A 20,969-nucleotide genomic window follows, 5' to 3' on the forward strand; every position below is an offset into this window, starting at 1 on the left:
GATGCGGTGGGCAGAGTTGTTGGAGCTCAGTCTGTGAACTTACAACGCAGCATTGATTACAACAGGGATAAGTTTGCGGCTCTGCAAAGGAAGATGGAGGACATGGAGACCTTCCTGAAGGGTGGACGTGAAAATTGAGTGCGGCTACTCGTCAAAACAACTACCCCAATCTTATCCACTTTCGGCCCCGTAACCAGCACAGGCCTTGGCCAAGGCCGTCGCTGGAAAACAACTCCCCTGGAGAGCGCTGAAGCGAGACTATCTTGCTCCTCCCTTCCCCTCCCCCACCGACATCTGTGGTTTGGTCTCTGCCCGGGTCATGACCAAGGATGTCTCCTGGCCAACACAATCTGCATAGGGAGAATCGGACTGATTGTGGCCTAGGTTGAGGGCGCCAACCCAGACCTACTCACACATTAACTTTCACCTACTGCAGATATCACCACCCCCCCCACCCCCATCCAAGGCCTTCGCCTGCTTGTTTCCCCAGGGTGCCTGGCGGGTCTGTGTCCAGCGCCTACCATGGCTGCAGGTCCAGATTCTGCTTGTCTACCCCCCCCCCCCCCCCCCCGTTGCAAGTCACGTGTTATTGTAAATGTTTTTGCTTATGGGTTAAGCACTCCTCTAGGAGCATTGTCTGGGTGTTGCCTTTTTCTCTCCTCCTCTCTCCTCATGTTATGCTGTAACTTTCTAGTTGGCACCGAAAATGGCTGCCTAGGTAGGCTCTCCTGCCAAAGTAAATTCTTTGTCTGTGCAAACTTTCATGGCGAATAAAAACCAATTCTGATTCTGAAAATGTTATATCACGTTATGAACGCAGTCCTAACTTTCCTTAATATGAGTACTTTATTGCAACTCGTTCGATCAAAATATTATGTTAAATCACATCAAAAACAGTGTTTGTGTAGTCTAGTAGCCAGTGCCGCCGCTCCCATAACGCGCATTACGCGCTGTGCGTAGGGCACCAACTCCTGAGGGGGCACCAAAAATTTGCCAACTGAAAAATCATCATAGTTATAATACTTATAATGCCGATATTATTTTAGTATAGAAATATTAGGCACGTATATTACAAAACAGGCAGAACAAGAGATATAGCCTATTTAAATTCTCAAATGCCCCCCCCCCCCCAAATTTTTTTTACAAATACACACTCAACTTCCCAAGCTCGCTGTGGGTGCCCTTCCCTATCTCAGTGGCCTGACGAACTTTGATAGTAGGCTAGGTCAACTTTTCTAAAATGGGCTTAAAAAGATAACAGGAGTCAGGGGAAGAAAAAAAGAAAGAAAGAGACTGCGAGATGGTAAGCCCATGTTTAATCATAGTTAAATACGGGAAATGTGCTGCTAATTTAATGGTTAGCCTATGCATAAACCTCAAACTAGCTGACGTTATTGCTAATGTTAGCACACTCAAATATGTTTTAACTTAGGTGCAAGCTAAATTGAGATGTTACTGTTAAACATTATCTATGCATTTTACAAGTAACTGACGCCAGCTAGCTGTTACTTTACATTCTATGATGCTTTTATATTCGATTTATCAAATAGTTTTTAAATGAGTAATAAAGGTGGAGAGCTCCTTGGCTAAACCAGGCTAAGAAACGCAAGGTACGTAGGGCTGAAAAATTAAGAGACAAAAAGACATCACCTTCTCTAGACAAGATTTTACCAATTGAAAAACGGCTTGTAAAATGTTTATTTTACATAAAGCTCCCAAAACTATTTTGCGCTGAAATAAAGGCCCCAAAAATTCGCTCGCATTAATTTTAGAAATCGTAACTAGCATTGTAACTAGGGAATTGTTAATCCGGCTCAGGTCCTCCTCCTCACTTTCCACTTCCTGCATTGACTTTGAGTCAACATTTGTAATTTTGCCAGTTTGTGTAACCAATCTCAAATTAGTAGGCTACAGGCCTAATACAGAACTTTACAACTGCTGTTTTGAAGGTTTCGATTCTCGCCAATTTAGGCTAGGTTAACGCAAAAATATAATCCGCAATTCCACCTGTAAAAACGGATGTACTTTTAATATTTACGTATATAAAATAGTTTATGTCACACTAGTGACATGGTAAAAAGCAGGTGTTATCCTTGGGCTACAGTCACACAGCCGAGAGACAGATGCAGAAAATGGTTTTTTAATTATATAATAAAGGATAAAATGTCCAACACTAAAAGCACAATGCCTCTGTCTTTTAAAACCAGGAAATGTCTCGTAGCCTACGGCTACTTTGGCGTATGTCCACTCCGGTCTAGGACCGCTGTCGGCTCCGCACAGTACCGCTCCTTTCTTCCCTTGGACCACCGCTTGTAGTGCGTAGAGCGAGCCTGCCTGGACAATAATAATGATTGGCTACTCTGGTTGCGCACAGTGAAAAGTTATTTTGCAGGAGAGATTCAGGTACTTCCCTTTACGCTCAGCAGTTGAGCCGTGGTTGTGCCTCCGGAGTCTGAATGGGAGCAGCGGAATACCGGTCGTCGCTTCTCTCTGTGCTCTTGCATGTGTCCCGTAGAATCCTCCTTCTGTTCAGTCCCCGCTCCTTTTTGAGGGAGTTCCTCTCATTGGCCAACCAATCAGTTGAGTCATTTAGGAGTGATGGGCTGCGTCCCTGCCAGCTGGGGAGTTCCCTCCCCCCATCCTTGTTGTCAAACAGCACACACAATTAGTGATGGGAAGTTCGGATCATTTTACTGATTCGGTTCTTTGAATCTCATTCAGTAAAATGAACGAATCTGTTTTCGAGTCATTCGTTCATTTCAACGGGGGGGGGGGGGGGGGGCTATCCGTCCACTGCAAACACGTATCATATTCTCATGTAGGTTAGTGCATGACATGTGCACCAGCAGATACTATTTTAAAAGAAATTCCTGCATTAAAATAATGTATCATGACAGTTTGTATGATTTGGTCATTTATTATCACACTAGCATTTAATTATCACGGCAAACAATTACACTGCACTAAACTGTAAGTGTAAATGTAAAGTGAAAATAACAAAACCAGTCAGTATGATGACTTGAGCGAATATCATTCACGTCTTACTAAAACAGCGGCCACGCAAAAGGGAATGAGGAAACTGTTTCCTCTACTAAAAAATACAATGCGGGTCACGTGAAAAAAGGATCCAAAGACTCGTAGAAAGACCGAGTCGGGAAATTAACAAATCGTTTGTTTCCTCCAGTACAGAGCCTATGCAGGTCACGTGAAAAATGATCCAAAGACTCGTAGAAAGACCGAGTCGGGAAATGAACGAATTGTTCGTTTCCTCTAGCTACCAGTACAGAGCCTATGCAGGTCACGTGAAAAATTATCCAAAGACTCGTACTCGAAGACCGAGTCGGGAAATGAACGAATCATTTCTATTTACTTGGACGAGCCTATGCAACAGTCCCGATGCGCGGCCACGAGAAAATGAACGAATCGCTCTTTGAGAGGACTCGTTACTCCCGAGTCCTTGTAAGGATTCGTTCAAAATGAACGAATCGTTCACGATCGACACATCACTACACACAATACCATGCATACAATCACAGCAACCAATATGAAAACACCACAGCAAACGATAATCAAAACCCAACTAAAATAGCAGACAACATAGGCTGGCCAACTGGCATCTGTGACATTTACACCTAAAACGATATTCACGTGATATTATTGAATTTACAGGACATTAAAATAAGCCTTGCTGCCCACATTTCCGGGTTCAGACGTCAGACTGAACAGTGAAGTATCGCCACTCGGTGACTAAAGTAGGTTTTTAGGCAACCATCTGATATTAAAAGCTCAAATGTATGGTTAAATAGTCGTTGAATAAGAAACATTTTGGGGAGTTAAATTGTTTATTTAAAAAAAAGTGACAATAGAAGTTGCAAAATACAAAAAGTAGTGATTGTTACAGCATCTTAAACATCTGGCATCATCGTTCGTTGTTAATGTGAACAAAAGGTCAATCATTACACCTGCTAATTTATGTCAATAATAATAATTTGGATTAGGCTATATACCCTCTTATGATAAGGCAGACCATATTTATCCAACTTTTTGGTGGCAAAACATTAAAAATAAAAATTAATGATAGGCTTAGATGATTTCAAAGTAGTCTTAAAATAATCCTGAGACGTGAAATACAGAAAAACAGACACACACACACACACAAACAGGGAGTAAAGAATGACCTCTTCAGTTGTCACAGCAGTTTTAGGGCCATCTCTGTCACGCGTACATTGTTTTCAACCTGCTCCCCATAGGCTACAGACAGTAGTCACACTCAGCCATATTCAAGCATTCTTCTCCTTCAAAGTCTTGCTGCCTGCGCATTTGCGGAAACAGAACAGGCAGGATTTAACGGTCACCATAATGACCGTTATCAGAATGACAATTAGGAAACCAATGACGTCCAGGCTGTTATACTGGATCCAGTTCAGGTCATGGGCGGCAGGCCGGAGGTGCTCGGCTCCTTTGTGCCTCATGACGAACTCTGTCCAGAACACGGCTAGGTCTAGGGGCTCGATGGGACGATCCCTGTGCACTGCCGACAGCTTCACCATTCTCTCCTTGTAGCTGTGGAGAGAAAACAGAACGTGAACATCTAATTGTCATGCCCTCGACCTCTGCCGTGGCCATGGTCTCCGGTTCACAATTACCCACACACACTGCCTCAGTCTCCACACCTGTCTCCCATCAACTCATCAGCCCTGCAGTATATCAACCCTGGCTTTCACATCATTCATCGCTGGATTATAGTTTTGTCTACCTTGGTAGTCATGCTCTACTACTACTCTCTACTACTTACCTACTGAATATAGTCAGTTAGAAGTGTTTTTGTGATATCATCATGCATTTTGCTAACTTGATTTTTACCTGTGTCTCCAGGATCACCAGCCACCCTGCCAAACCCCTGCACAGCCTACCCTGTCTGTCCCGTCTATTTTGTCACTGCCATTCCACTCTGCAATAAACCAGACATTAAAACATTTCTGGACCATGCCTCATCGTTTTGTTAGTCTGTGTTGTGCACTTGGGTCCATCACCACCACCCCCGTAACGCTAATGCTGCTTAGATTAACTCTCCCGTCATGGATAACTCATGAGCATATGCACCAGGAAGGACTTTTAATTAGCATTAGGATGTGAGAGGCAGGGTTCTAAATTAACTTTTTTGATCACCAGCCAATCAGAATTTCCACTAGCCAAATTCTTTCAGATGAAAATAAGAACAATTATGAGTTTCACTGAATGCATTTGATCATTTTATTAACATTGTTGGCATGAAAAACACAGAAAATGAAGTAAAATGAAGCACAGAAGTATGATGCAAGGGTATGTGAAATCACCAACACGTGACAAAGTAAGGACACGATTTATTGTAAATGGCTAAAACGTCCATTCGCGTCATGATGAGATTGACTCCTGCCCATGCATTTACAGTAACGTTTTGTCCTAAGCAGGCATTAATTAAACTGACCTAATATACTCTTTATTAAGAAGTGTATTTACATTACACTAGACTGTGTCAGTAAGCAACATAATTTTTCTTATGCGTAGACTACATGCGGCAATCCTTACAAAACATGACAACATTTTCATTGTCAAACACAAGCCATTCCCGTATGGAAGCAAATCGTTACCAAAATTCAAATGCAAATGCATTTCCAGAAATGCATTTGCATTTTAAGAATGTGGCTGCATCATTTGACTCATAAATGAAATTAGTAATCAATCATCCTATTTGCATTTTAATTTTCTTCTTCAAGAGTGCTCAATCTTTCACTTAATTAAAATGAAAAATAAATAGACATTTGAGATTTAATTTTCAAAACATGCCCCAGCAAATAGATACCAAAATTCAATTTGAAATGTAAAATTTGAAAATTAAAATGCATTTCCAGAAATGCATTTTCATTTTAAGAACGTGGCTGCAAAATCGTGACCACAATTCAAATTCAAATGCATTTCCAGAAATGCATTTTCATTTTCAAGAACGTGGCTGCAAAATCGTGACCACAATTCAAATTCAAATGCATTTCCAGAAATGCATTTTCATTTTAAGAACGTGGCTGCAAAATCGTGACCACAATTCAAATTCAAATGCATTTCCAGAAATGCATTTTCATTTTAAGAACGTGGCTGTAAAATCGTGACCACAATTCAAATTCAAATGCATTTGCAGAAATGCAAAATGAACGAAAAAGCATTCTGAGCGGCGCAGCAGAGTGACGTCAGTAGCCGCTCTTCTTCAGCTCCCTGCTGACCGAGCTATCCATCTTGTTCAGTAGGGTGCGGTGTGCACATCTGCATTGCATTACATTGCAAATGTGCCGGGAAATTGATTGAATTGCCGGGTCTTTAGAGCAGCGTTCCCCAACCGGTGCCCACCGGTCCGGTACCGGTCCGTGGGTCATTTCGTACAGGGCCGCACAAAAAATAATTAATAACATTATTTCCTTTTAATTGATTATCAGAGTCTGAAAGACGTTTTATTCTGAAAATTGAACTGATTCTCTCCTCCGCGGGCCTTTTCCCCTGAGCAAAAAAGCTCTGCAAAGACGTGTGTTTTTTAGCAAGTTTGTGGGCTTTATTGAACGGTATCATGCGCGTCTCTTCCTCTTGACACATGACAAGTGATAGTTACCACTCAATGAAGCTTGTTTGAGACAACAACTCTATCGGTGTTTTGGATGAAGGCTATCCTGAGATCGCCACTAAAGCACTGAAAACCCTGCTTCCATTTCCAACATCAAGCGGGATTTTCTGCCGTGACAGCAATCAAACAAAATTATGGAATAGGCCTGAACTGGATATAAGGAACGCACTTCGGGTGTCACTGTCGTAGCTTATAGTCACACACAACAGTGGGACTGACACATCGAAAGCTAGCTAGTAACAATATAACGATGGAAAACCAGGCTAAGAAACTTAAAGATGGTTCAATTGAAAAAACGGCTGTTTATTTTAGGCTACATAAAACTCCAAAAACTATTTTTCGCTCAAATCAGCTAAACAATTTTTCTCGCACGCTCCGCGCGCTCGGATTAGGTGTGGAAGTCACTAACTAGGATCACATCAAACCCAGAATGTACATGCATTAGCAGCGCAGCTGTCCAGGGCCTATCTTTCCTCCCAGTCCGTTCTGCCGGTCCGTGAAAATATGTCTTACATGAAAGCGGTCCGTGGCGCAAAAAAGGTTGGGGACCGCTGCTTTAGAGGACGCATCACAGACCATGGCGCTCCCTCAAATTGTGCAAACACTGTTAGAATTAGCTGAACAGGTAGAATCTAATAATATATCTGAGTCTGATGCCCGTGACCGAGTAGAACAAGTCATAGAGAGCTTGGCTGCATACTCTGCCGTCACAGATTTACACATTAATAGTAGCTCTGCCACTGTTTTAGTCATTGTTTGACATCAAGTTGCTCAGTCTGTGATGCGTCCTCTAAAGACCCGGCAATTCAATCAATTTCCCGGCACATTTGCAATGTAATGCAATGCAGATGTGCACACCGCTCCCTACCGAACAAGATGGGTAGCTCGGGTCAGCAGGGAGCTGAAGAAGAGCGGCTACTGACGTCACTCTGCTGCGCCGCTCAGAATGCTTTTTCGTTCATTTTGCATTTCTGCAAATGCATTTGAATTTGAATTGTGGTCACGATTTTACAGCCACGTTCTTAAAATGAAAATGCATTTCTGGAAATGCATTTGAATTTGAATTGTGGTCACGATTTTGCAGCCACGTTCTTAAAATGAAAATGCATTTCTGGAAATGCATTTGAATTTGAATTGTGGTCACGATTTTGCAGCCACGTTCTTGAAAATGAAAATGCATTTCTGGAAATGCATTTGAATTTGAATTGTGGTCACGATTTTGCAGCCACGTTCCTAAAATGAAAATGCATTTCTGGAAATGCATTTGCATTTGAATTTTGGTAACGATTTGCTTCCATATTCCCGACCCGTCAGCCATTTGGCATTACATTTTCTTTTCTTCGTTTCTCTAGTGCTATCAATATCCTTATCCCCTGCCTCGTTCCTCTTCTCGCCCCCAGAAGTTTGTCCTAACCACCGCCGCATTAAGTTAACTTTTTACTTTACTTTACTACTCTAGCTAGCTCTTATTACCTCCTATGATCCACTATGCTTCGTTTGACTTCTTCCTTGTGTTTTCTGGTGGACGCTCCGTTCGTTTCCACGGTTTCTCGCGCCGGTTTCACTTCAACTGCGCGCAGCCAATGGGCGTATAAAACGTTATCACGTAGCATTACGGCACAGTGTTCATGGGAAACTTAGGAAGTACTGCCAGGGGGATAAATGACCGAGAACCATGCCGAGAACAGAGCCTTATGTATCATTCATCTAATGCCTCATGTATCACCGGCCAAACTGGCTAGTGAGTTTTTATTAATGTTAATTTAGAACCCTGGTGAGAGGATCCTGACATACTGGGTGTTTTCAACACTGTAGAGTTACAGCCAATGTGTGTCTGAGTGAACAGCAGACACAGAGCTGCTGCACTCACAAAAAATAGGAAACATGTTTTGATTAAACATTTTCTACATAACTAATTTGGTTTAACATGGAATTAGTTAAGATATGTAATTTGATGTTTTTTTAGGGGGGGATTGTGCATTGTCTGACCTTTTGTCATTGATGACCTTGTTGAGCGCCACCAGCAGGTTGTCAGTGGTGACGTCAAACGCACGAAGGGCCTCAGCCACACCCCTTACGACCATACGGTGCACGTTGTCCCCCTGGTCTCCGAACAATGGCAGCATCACCATGGGAACACCGTTGCAGATGCCCTCATAGATGCCATGTGTTCCTCCATGGGTGATGAAGGCTCTGGCCTTTTGGTGGCCTGTGGAAAACAACAACAATAGTCATCATCAGACACACGCGAAAGAATATGTTGCCACATCCATTTGATTTCAGTTGATGTTATTTAAATGAGTTAGGGGAAATGCATCAGGTAATTAAAATACTGTTCATCTAATGACTAAGGAATGAATGAGGATTTTATTTCAGTTCTTTATGGGAATCTGTTTTCCCCCTAGGCACACCTGGAAATGTTCAGCAGTGTCTACAGTACATTAGTGCAATACTTGTATAACTTAACAGGACAGGCTGATGAGTCCCACAGCCTGAGAGACCTGCAAGAGTCAATTTTATAATAGGAGGGATTATTGTATTCAAACGTTACTCAATATGGACCCAATTGGATGCATTCAACCAATCAGATTAACAAAATAAAGTTTGATCCCTCCGGCCCGGGCTCCTGTATGTCCTCCTCTTTCTCTCTCCCCTAGATGTAATGTAAGTCTGTATTATATCCCAAACCAGCAGAAATGCCCTAAAACATGTCTTTAAAAACCCACCAAGAAGGTCGTTTTGAGGGAGCCACTTCATGACCTTGACGTTTTTAGGAACATTGTCTGGGAGGGGCCCAGTGTATCTCCACACAACCTGAAACACACAGCAACAACTCATCCAATCAGTGGAACCAAGTTGAATGGATTGGACTCACTCCTCAGTACAAACACCACCCCATTAGCAACATCAAACTGTTTGTTTTACGGTGGCATAGATGGCTGAAGAGCAGTGGTCAGTTGGGTGTGTGAGTCAAAGAACCTAAGGCCATGTTTACACATAGCCGGGTATTTACAGAAACAAATATTTCTGCCCCTCCGTTTTCAAAGATAACGTCGTACACACAAGATCGTTGTCAAAAATGTTTCTGTTTACATTAACCCGCATAAATACGCCCCCGAGCGCTATCATAACTATGCGAAACCTGTAGGTGGCAGTGTAACGAGAAGGATAAAGCCATGCAAACCAATCAGAATTCTCAAAATCAACAACAACTACGAATAACACGATCAACTTCCTTTTCCTTTCAATAGTAAATATGGCGCGAGGTTCATTTGTTTGGATGATTCACAAATAAATGTAACGCTTTGCACAAATGTATTTCGTGATTCACAAATGTAACGCGATTCACAAATAAATGACCCCATTACATTACTACAAACATAGGACGCTCACAACGTGATGCATTTTTTGTCGCATACTGTGACGTTTGAGAACCTAAAACTCAGTTTAACCTAGTGCACACGCCAACACAAAAACTGAGTTTACAGAAATCTCCACTTTGGCCGGAGTTTTTAGAAATAATCGTTTTCCGTGATAAAACCTCAGTTTTCGTGTAAATGAAAGGCCAAACCGCATGAAAATATATGCGTTTTTCCTCCGTGTAAACGGGGCCTAAGATTGAACCCAAGAGAGGACATGGGAGAGAAGAGGAAATACTGACAAGCAACACCTGTAACATCTGACAGAGGCAACCCCTCACCACGTCAGCTGTAAACAATCACTATGCAGAATGCAACCATCTACAGTACTGCAAGATCAAGGGGATTAAACATTTCTTGAGGCAAGGCAGAGTTATAAAGTGGTCTGTGATTAGACTCATTGTGCTTTAGCATTGTGAGGAAACTGTAAATATGGAACGCCGAGTTAGTCAAAATTAAATAAATAAATAGGTAAATAAATACATAAATACATAAATATGGCTATGAAATAAATTCTGAAATAAAAAAAGATGGCAATACATATATAAATATAGCATTATATAATTATATAGCTGAATCCATTTACCATTTATTTATTTTTTTAGACTTTTACACACCACATTTATTTCCACATATATTTCCACACCACATTTATTTCCACAACACATTTATTTCTGTGCTGTATTTATTTCCGATCTCACATGCAAACAAGAGGGGCGTGGTTATCTTCGGACCAACGCAGCTGCACACAAGATCGAAGGCAGATAGGGACACCTATATTCAGTAGATGATGTAAGACATAGTCATGTCAGAGATCGCATGCTGGCCGGATAAGTGCTAAGTCTTAAATGGTTTGACTTATCAAGCACCGTGTTTGTGTGCAAGACGGCAAGTGTAGAAAGCCACAACAAGAATCTTCCTTTAGGGTTTAGCGTATTTTGATCGTAACCTATTGTCTGGGTTCACAGTGATGATTTAAGTAGGCTAATTTGTAAGATGTAGTTTCATAAGGGGCTGTGGTATCGTGGGAAATTTGGCTATTGCCTCAAGACAACCCCAAATAGGCCTACGCGATTAGCCTACACATTCGGGTATTTTCTGGTGTGCCCACGATAACTAGCTGTTTTCGATGAACCCAGGCCATACAAAATGTTGCTTAAATGCCAATAAATTAGTGACTACAAGCTCCTTTCATCCATGAGCCTGAATAGCTTCAACGGACCAACAATCATGTATTTTTGCTCTAGTGCGATCGAATCCCACTTCATGCCAGCTTGCAACTGTTTCATTTTCTTAGCCTTCAGCAGCAAATATGAGATGCGACTTGAAATTCGCCAATAATGTTGAATGTTGTGTGAATTTGTGACGAATCTGGTGATAGAGGCCAACGGCAGCTGCTGCTGTTAGGTGAACGCACAGCTAGCATGCTTACAGAAACCAGGTAGTCTGGAAACCAGGGCGATAACACCGCGGGTGTCCAGCACCTGTGCTAAGGGGATAGCTGATGTAGAGCTACCTGTATGGGGGGTGACAGTGGCATCGCACTGCCGAAAAGCATACAATGTAGACAAGCTTTGCCCACAATGTCTGTGTCGTCTCTGCCTTTTTATCATTGGTTCCCAATGGGAGTGATGGCAGTGACCTAGTAGCACCGCCATCACTCCAAGGCAACACGCTGGCGCCAGCGCACAGGTAAGACATGTGAAAGATATTAGCCTTTTTGAATAGATACTTTGGGACATTATCCCTGCAGTGGAATTTTTTTGTCATTGACACATACCCTCTAAAAGGCTAATATCTTTCACGTCTTACCTGTGCGCTGGCGCCAGCATGTTGTCTTGGCGGAGCGGACGCCATGTCAACTGCCGAGTCTTCTGCCTCTTGGTTAGGCTGTCACTCATAACTCCCGCCTCTGAGTTGAAGCCACGCCCCCTATGCAAAATCGGGGCCAAAAGTCTGAAACTGAAAAACAGATCTGAAACTGAAAAAAAGAACTGAAACTAAAAAAATACATAAATGTGAAACTATGTGAAAATCTAAAAGTGAAAAATGAAAATTAATAATTTATTCAAAATAATTCCAGACTTTAATCAAACTTTTATTCAACTTATTTTTTCTTTGAATTCATGGTTTTATTTTTCACGTTTTTGACCAAAACTTACATTTTTAATGTCAAGCTTTAGTTTTTCAACTAAAGATTTTTTTTTCGAATTAACAAAACATTTGGCCCTGATTTAGCTCCATGCGCCCTTTCTTTTATTTTTTTACCTGTAGCACTTTGAGATTTAGCTAAATATAAAGTGCATTACAAATACAATTATTATTATTATTAAAGGACCGTAAATGCTGTGGGTTCGGAGAACCGGACCATGGCAGAAATTAAGAAGAAATGGTCCGATGTAAAACTCGAAGAAACGAGTGGTGGCGCATCGTAACAGCATGATTTCCTGAGTGATTTTGTTGTTCGTTTGACACCATCAAGTTTGACAGAAGTTATTAAGTGGTGGCGGATTAAACAGTAGCCTTTATAGAGCTAGCATTTCCCGTTTGGGTTTTGGCATTTTGATGTGATCATCCACATTAATGGGGAAAAAAAAGAAGAAAAAAAATGAAAATGTGATTTGAATAGTCAACGTCATAGACGTATGACAGTAACTGTCGTGGAAACTTTATTTTGTTATGTTTGGTGAGTTTCGGCACTTTTCAGTTCGATTTAGCGACATTACAGAGCCAGACAAGACTTTGCGGACGGTCCGCACATTCTCACGTCTGCTCAAATGTTTCCGTGACGGCCCGCACAGTCTCACGTCAAGTACATTTTTATACATCACAACGTGTGCGTGAAAACCAGCGTACGCAAGCTTTTTGTGCGTACGCAACGTTTATACATGAGGCCCCAGGTCCTTTTTCTTACCCTTTGAGGAATCTGCCTGAAAGCGTCTATGAACTGCTTGGCTTTCTCATCAGGCATTTGAGACACCATGGAGCCAAGGGTGAACACAATGAAGCCGTCCTCTCCAGAACCCTCCACAAACTCCTCTAGGTCCTAAAGAGAGAAAGAACAGGAGTGTTACAGGATTACAGTCTATTAAACCAAACTGTCACTACAAAAGTGAGGATGCCCGTGTGATGGTCCACAGAAAACATTACCAACAATAGTTTTCTGTTTAAACATGGTGTTTTCTGTGTATGTGACACAGATAACATGTTCTTAAGTTGAACAGTTCCTCCACAGACTTGAGGTTGTAATAAGAGGCCATGTTTGAACATCACACCCTTAGTTCACAAAACATAAAAGACACAAATCCTATACAACAATTCAAACGAAACCTCCCCCTGCTCTTTCCTGAGGTATTTAGCTCTCTTAAACACAATAGGGCCCCACATTTCCTCCCAGGAATTACACTGGCCGGAGCCCAGAGAGGAGAGGCTGGTTTTCCTGGCTCAGATTTCAGCCCGTCTTTCCAGAAGATGGACAACTCCCTCTCACAGCATGTGAGAGGGAGTTGAAGCAGAAGAAAAGACTTGTAAACAACGCTACAAGAAAAGACTTGTAAACAACGCTTCATGCCATGTTATTTTTACACTTGCAAAGATCAAGCAGGCAATATAAGGATTTTAGAGAAGGACATTTTAGAAAATACTACCGTATAATTTTAGCTTGAATATTCTTTTACTCCAATGTCTTTAGTAAGGAAAATAATTCCTTTAAACCAGTGACTTTCTAGGAACAGATGTGTGTGTGTGTCTGGCAAAACAGAAACATGTGGTAAAGAAAACATTCCAAAGTGTCAAGAGAGGAGGAGTTTCCAGTAGTCTAATTTCCTCACTGTTTGGTGTCCTTGTTGAGAAGGGACATTGTTAGGAATAAGTTTAATAGAGATGGAAACTCATTTGCTGCACTTATAAGATTGTTTTGATGTTTCTAAATGCCCCCTTTAAAATACTCACAGCTGGTAAAGGGGATCTTTTTGCACAGTTGATCCCTCCGATGTGGACCATGTTGGGCATGAGTGGTTTGGGGTACTCAAAGGTGAAGTCATACCTGAGCAGCCAGATAGCTCCCTCACCAATCAGCTCTCTGTAGGTCATATCATTCTTTAGATACCTGCTGGTGAGCTCGTCAAAGCTAGCAAAGAGTAGACGGCACATGTAAGACTCTACAGTGAACATCACCATGTTCTTGACTCTGCCTAGGAAGTCCATCTTGTCCGTGTTTCCACTGTAGAAGCGGGGAATGTAAGAGGGAGGGGCAGGGCACTGGGCTGCTTTTTCGTCTAGGCCGCAGGGGAGCCCTCGCAGGAAGTAAACGGCTGGCATAGAGAAGGTTTTGGCCAGGATGGAGCCACAGGGGAGGAAAGGATCTGTGAGCATGAGCTGGAACCCTTCCCCCCGTAGTCTCTCCATGAGGGTCTGGTCGTAGAGCAGACCCTCGCATGCTCTCACCTGTATGTTGGTGAAATTCATCAACCGTTCCCCGTTAATGAAAATGTCTGTTATCTCCGGGGTCTTGGTGAAAACACCATCCTTTAAACTATCAATGACAGCCGACAACTCAGCCTTCTCGTAGGGCACTTGGAAGACCTCGGTCCTGAAGAAGTCTGAACCCTGGATCAAAATGCTGGTTTCTGGCACCAGGACGACCATCTCGTGGCCCCTACGGGAGAGCTCCTTCACCAGCAGCTTCATGCTGAGCCAGTGGCTCCCGTCCACAGGCATGACCAGCACCTTCTCCCCCTGTACGGGCCCCAGAGTGCAGCATAGCAAGGCCAGCAGCCCTGCAGCAGGAACCCACAACCCCCGGTCCATGCCTGCTCCTCTCAGAGCTGAGAGCAACGCCGTTGTGAAAAGGACACTAGCTATCTCCCTCAGTCCAAGCAGTGAGCACTGTGGAAAAGGGGCTGTACTCTCTCTGGCTAAAGTGTACGTGTGTGTGTGTGTGTGTATGTGTGTGTGTGTGTGTGTGTGTGTGTAAGTATGTGTGTCCGTGTGCTTCATTTGCTTGTACAGGCAGGCTATTATATAACCTAAGACTAAGTCAGAGACTCTGACAAAACAGCCTCCCCCTGTGGAGTAAGTAGGGGTAAAGTCCATACATTTCTAGATTGGGGTAAAGTAAAGTCTAGATTGTTTCCAGGTTAATGATTTCTTTCTTTCAGAAAGAAGTCATAATAATCATGAGATTGCATAAAGACCACTGAGATGTACTCTAGACACTAATGTAATCATTTTAGGTTGTCAGGTATTACAACAAGAATGAAGCAGCATACTAACTTTGTTAGCCTGTTTTTGTTAGCCACAAAATATGTTGTGATAATGATACAATTTGTTCCAGTTTCACAGCATTTAAATTGTGCTTTAAGTTATCTTAGTTTTTTCTTTTCCTGGGTGGTGAAATATTTCTCTGCAGTTTCTTTATATGAAATAAAGTTTTGTAGAATAAACTGTTTTATTTATTTAAAATGTAATGAACCATTTGGAATGTAAAGTAAAGGTCTTTCTGCAGCTCATGCAAGTCACGGTTGCCGTGCACACAATCAGGATTACCTCATGTTTCGTGCAAAATCAGCCCTATTACCTTAGGCTCCTCCCTGTCTCCTCCCCCCCTAAACTATTTCACACGCACACAAACTCACACGCACACTCTCCTCAAACAGGATTGTTGCGTGCGAAGCTATCCATCTTTGGAAAAAAACACACACAACCCCACTCTGGAGATAGATAACATCAACCACAATACAAGGGGAGGAATTCTAATTACTGTTAGGACTAGCACATTCTCAGGTAAACTTTTTGGAGAAGATTTGAACATACAGTATATACATGGGAGTTATCATCTATGGATGTATATGCAGAATACTTATCTTATGCAATAGAACATTAAAAATAAAAATAAAACATTTGTGTCAATCACCTATTTCAGTCACCTTTCTGTTACAAAATAGTACTAACCATCTGATATTTGAGGGTAATGACAGAAGTGACAGTTAACAAGTTGCTTGTCATTTTGTTACTCTAAATGGTGCAATTCACAAGCACAATGTAATTCTCCAATAAAAAAGCTTCAGAGATGACTTGCTGTATTCACTATATTAAATAAAAGTAACTAAAACCTTTTCTCACTATTCCAGAAAACACAAATGAGGGGCATTATAATTCTGTTTGAATTGTACAATAAGATATTTGTTTGTTTACAATCTGATTAACTCCATTCTACAGACAATATGCTGAGGAATGCAGCCAGGCTCCCTAAGATCATCTCACTCAGTAATCATGTCTTAATATGTCAGTGAACGGCCATCTGTTTTCACTGGGAGGGTGGTCCACAGAGAGAGTTCAAACTGAACACCAGAAAGCCCATGATTTGGCAATCGACTAACCCAGTACACACTATTTTGTTCAGATTGCAGACCTCCCTACAGTAGCGGAGCCACAGGGGTGTCCGGGGTGCACTGGACACCACCCTGACATCTGGTGACACCCCGGGTGCCACCCCAAAATTTAATTTGCTACTGGAAATTTGATGCTGATTGACATCTCATTTGACCTCTTGTTGAAAGAAGCATTTATTTTGCTGCGTTGCGGTGCATTATTCAAATCGAAGAGACGTTTGTTGCGAGATACAGAAGAATAAGAAGAATAGACAGCAGAATACAGAATATTTCCACAGCTCCACAAGCTCTTTTCGCAATTGAAAAAGGCATAATATTTGAAGTAAGTTTTAAGGTTTGCATTGGGTTTAGGTTTCCTGATTTTTCTTTTACGAATGTTGATTAGCCTACAGTAGCTGTGTAAGTTAATGTTAGAACTTCGACTCCAATAACAGACAAACTGAGACAGTCAGTAGGCTTGTACTCCGATTTTACAGTTTTCTTGTGCTTGTGCGGCTTAGATTTCGAAGCAGTTTATTATCCGGTTTTAGAACAAAAAAGTGGCTTCGTCTCAAGATCTCAGACCGTGCAGCTAATTTAATGCTCAACACTTGAACGGGGGCTTATTACTTGAAAGAGGAATTATTTAGGCTACTGTGTTGTCTCAGTTACACTATCAGGGCTTGGAAATACAGTGACTTGCTAAAGTAGGCAAATGGCTAGTAGAACATAACATTTCATAATAATTTCAGATAATCAAACAGCTGCAAGACTCAGTGAAATGTTATAGGCTAGCTAGCTCTAGCAAAATAACGCTAGCATCGCTAACAACATTACTAATTCAACTTTGGTAGTGTAACCGAGCTCTTTGTAAGTTCGTTTTAGATTTAATTGTATATGATCGTGTGGACAATAAGACACGGACGCGGTCTCTTTTCATAACTTGTATTTTACCACTGCTCTTCTTGACATCGCTATTCGAACAGCCCTCACTGATTTCACAAATGCTTTCAGCATCAAGCTTACGGCAACTCCCGAGGGACAAAACAGCCTTGTCCGTTGTCACATAGAAAGGTCTGCTACAGTAGGCTATCCTCAGGATTTGCAAGTTAGCTAAACTTATACTATATCTAAAATAATTTTGTAGACATAACAATGGATTCTGCCACTAAATGAGTGACTTGGCTTTATTTCTGGACATACTATCCACAACCGAAGTGTGTTACACAATGCTGTAGATCGCCTATACTTGTGGATTGCTCTTGGTACCCAGAATGCCCTGCGGCAAGCTGAAAAGCTACTAAGTTAAGGGCATTAACAATAAGCATTGTTTGAAGTTCTATAGTTGTGTTCGTTCTGTTTTGAAATGTGTAATGCTATGGTCTTTAGATAATTTGAGTGTTCACCCTGATTGGGAATGTTGTCTAGTTAGATGGAAAGTAATCAATCGTGGGCAGTAGTCTGCTCAACGTTAACCGACGCAACGGTAACGTTGTTTGCTTTCAAAGTGCGTCTTATATTCCAATGCGGTTCATACTCAGAGTTACAAACACAAAGTGCTCATTCTGGGGGGTTGCGCCTTATACACGATGCGGCTTATTTTCCGAAAAATACGGTAATCAGATAGACGAGAGATCGGTTCCCAATTTAGCCTAACATTGTGTTTACATCTGTGTTGTATAATAAATAATACCTGCACTGTGTACTAGGGTTTCTTATCACACAGATTTAATTTGGTCTTGTTTAGGCCAATTCCAAAACTTTTCTTTGCTATTAGTTAACATAATCTATATGAACATAAATATTATACTGTAAATTTGTAATGTGGTTGGGCACCAAGTTATTTATATTTTTCAAGTCCATTTCTGCTTGATTTCTGCTACCTGTCAAGTCAAATTGCAGTGTTTTTTTGGGGGTGTGTAATGTCACTTTGTTTTGTAAATAAACTATGCACTGTGTTATTTCTGTAACACATAAATGTTATTATAAGTCCCTGGTGCTTGAGCTTTTTTTCCAAAAAATATTTTGGATGTTCCAGCACTTATAGACCCAGATTATACTGTATATATTAATGAAAACAGTGACCCAAGACTCTGGACTATGGACCCCTGAAGTAGCCTTGGCCACCCCTTGGCCACCCCATGTATAAAACTCTAGTTCCGCCACTGGCCCTGGACAATGTCAACTTTGCTCTTCTTTGGCTCTCGACGAAGGCGGTCGCATTTTTCTCTCCTCCCCTCCCTGACCTTCCCTGCTTGGCTGTGTCTTGTGTCTTGTCTTGTCTCAAGATACTCTCTCATCATCACTCTCCGAAACTAGAAGCATGGAATTAATTAGCTGGTCTCTCAATGCTATTGACACCATCTTCTCGAAGAGAAGCTCGGGTTCGGGGGAACCCAACTGTCCGGACGGAACGTTCGCAGCTGGCTACACGATGGAGGCGTGGGAGAATTGGTGTGTCGTGTGTCTAGCGGCGCTTTCCGTGGAGGACGTTGAAGACATCTTCATATTCGGAACCATGATTACAGGCTTTCTGCTCTTTGGAATAGGCGTTGGCTTTGTATATCGGAAAATCAAGGAAACGGCTGCAGCCATCAAAAGCCCCGTTAGGCTGCCCGATATGATTGATGCGGTGGGCAGAGTTGTTGGAGCTCAGTCTGTGAACTTACAACGCAGCATTGATTACAACAGGGATAAGTTTGCGGCTCTGCAAAGGAAGATGGAGGACATGGAGACCTTCCTGAAGGGTGGACGTGAAAATTGAGTGCGGCTACTCGTCAAAACAACTACCCCAATCTTATCCACTTTCGGCCCCGTAACCAGCACAGGCCTTGGCCAAGGCCGTCGCTGGAAAACAACTCCCCTGGAGAGCGCTGAAGCGAGACTATCTTGCTCCTCCCTTCCCCTCCCCCACCGACATCTGTGGTTTGGTCTCTGCCCGGGTCATGACCAAGGATGTCTCCTGGCCAACACAATCTGCATAGGGAGAATCGGACTGATTGTGGCCTAGGTTGAGGGCGCCAACCCAGACCTACTCACACATTAACTTTCACCTACTGCAGATATCACCACCCCCCCCACCCCCATCCAAGGCCTTCGCCTGCTTGTTTCCCCAGGGTGCCTGGCGGGTCTGTGTCCAGCGCCTACCATGGCTGCAGGTCCAGATTCTGCTTGTCTACCCCCCCCCCCCCCCCCCCCGTTGCAAGTCACGTGTTATTGTAAATGTTTTTGCTTATGGGTTAAGCACTCCTCTAGGAGCATTGTCTGGGTGTTGCCTTTTTCTCTCCTCCTCTCTCCTCATGTTATGCTGTAACTTTCTAGTTGGCACCGAAAATGGCTGCCTAGGTAGGCTCTCCTGCCAAAGTAAATTCTTTGTCTGTGCAAACTTTCATGGCGAATAAAAACCAATTCTGATTCTGAAAATGTTATATCACGTTATGAACGCAGTCCTAACTTTCCTTAATATGAGTACTTTATTGCAACTCGTTCGATCAAAATATTATGTTAAATCACATCAAAAACAGTGTTTGTGTAGTCTAGTAGCCAGTGCCGCCGCTCCCATAACGCGCATTACGCGCTGTGCGTAGGGCACCAACTCCTGAGGGGGCACCAAAAATTTGCCAACTGAAAAATCATCATAGTTATAATACTTATAATGCCGATATTATTTTAGTATAGAAATATTAGGCACGTATATTACAAAACAGGCAGAACAAGAGATATAGCCTATTTAAATTCTCAAATGCCCCCCCCCCCCCAAATTTTTTTTACAAATACACACTCAACTTCCCAAGCTCGCTGTGGGTGCCCTTCCCTATCTCAGTGGCCTGACGAACTTTGATAGTAGGCTAGGTCAACTTTTCTAAAATGGGCTTAAAAAGATAACAGGAGTCAGGGGAAGAAAAAAAGAAAGAAAGAGACTGCGAGATGGTAAGCCCATGTTTAATCATAGTTAAATACGGGAAATGTGCTGCTAATTTAATGGTTAGCCTATGCATAAACCTCAAACTAGCTGACGTTATTGCTAATGTTAGCACACTCAAATATGTTTTAACTTAGGTGCAAGCTAAATTGAGATGTTACTGTTAAACATTATCTATGCATTTTACAAGTAACTGACGCCAGCTAGCTGTTACTTTACATTCTATGATGCTTTTATATTCGATTTATCAAATAGTTTTTAAATGAGTAATAAAGGTGGAGAGCTCCTTGGCTAAACCAGGCTAAGAAACGCAAGGTACGTAGGGCTGAAAAATTAAGAGACAAAAAGACATCACCTTCTCTAGACAAGATTTTACCAATTGAAAAACGGCTTGTAAAATGTTTATTTTACATAAAGCTCCCAAAACTATTTTGCGCTGAAATAAAGGCCCCAAAAATTCGCTCGCATTAATTTTAGAAATCGTAACTAGCATTGTAACTAGGGAATTGTTAATCCGGCCCAGGTCCTCCTCCTCACTTTCCACTTCCTGCATTGACTTTGAGTCAACATTTGTAATTTTGCCAGTTTGTGTAACCAATCTCAAATTAGTA

At 42.0% G+C, this 20,969-nt stretch overlaps 1 protein-coding gene across 2 annotated transcripts; it reads right to left on the minus strand.

The window, feature by feature from the left end:
- Positions 1 to 3,823: 3,823 nt before the first annotated feature.
- On the minus strand, positions 3,824 to 15,019 carry LOC134017563 (UDP-glucuronosyltransferase-like). Of its 2 annotated transcripts, none has more exons than XM_062457307.1 (5): positions 14,512 to 15,019; positions 12,980 to 13,111; positions 9,373 to 9,460; positions 8,636 to 8,855; positions 3,824 to 4,563 (listed from the first exon to the last, which is right to left on the minus strand). In XM_062457307.1, exons 1-5 carry the CDS (start codon positions 14,872 to 14,874, stop codon positions 4,281 to 4,283), a joined length of 1,086 nt encoding a protein of 361 aa, XP_062313291.1. In that variant the 5' UTR covers positions 14,875 to 15,019; the 3' UTR covers positions 3,824 to 4,280. The 2 variants fall into 2 exon arrangements, with proteins under 2 accessions (XP_062313291.1, XP_062313290.1); XM_062457306.1 differs by having other exon boundaries at positions 14,017 to 15,019.
- Between the last annotated feature and the right edge of the window lie 5,950 nt (positions 15,020 to 20,969).

Source organism: Osmerus eperlanus, chromosome 3 (genome assembly GCF_963692335.1).
Source record: "Osmerus eperlanus chromosome 3, fOsmEpe2.1, whole genome shotgun sequence".
Lineage (NCBI taxonomy): Eukaryota > Metazoa > Chordata > Actinopteri > Osmeriformes > Osmeridae > Osmerus > Osmerus eperlanus.

Bases quoted from the DNA above. Each gene is read 5' to 3' on its own strand.
- LOC134017563 (XM_062457306.1), bottom strand. From the start codon at position 14,874: ATGGACCGGGGGTTGTGGGTTCCTGCTGCAGGGCTGCTGGCCTTGCTA. The intron at 9,461-12,979 runs GTAAGAAAAAGG...TGTGTGTTTCAG, and splicing joins TCAGGCAGATTCCTCAAAGG to GTTGTGTGGAGATACACTGG. The intron at 4,564-8,635 runs GTCAGACAATGC...TTCTCTCCACAG, and splicing joins AAGGTCATCAATGACAAAAG to CTACAAGGAGAGAATGGTGA.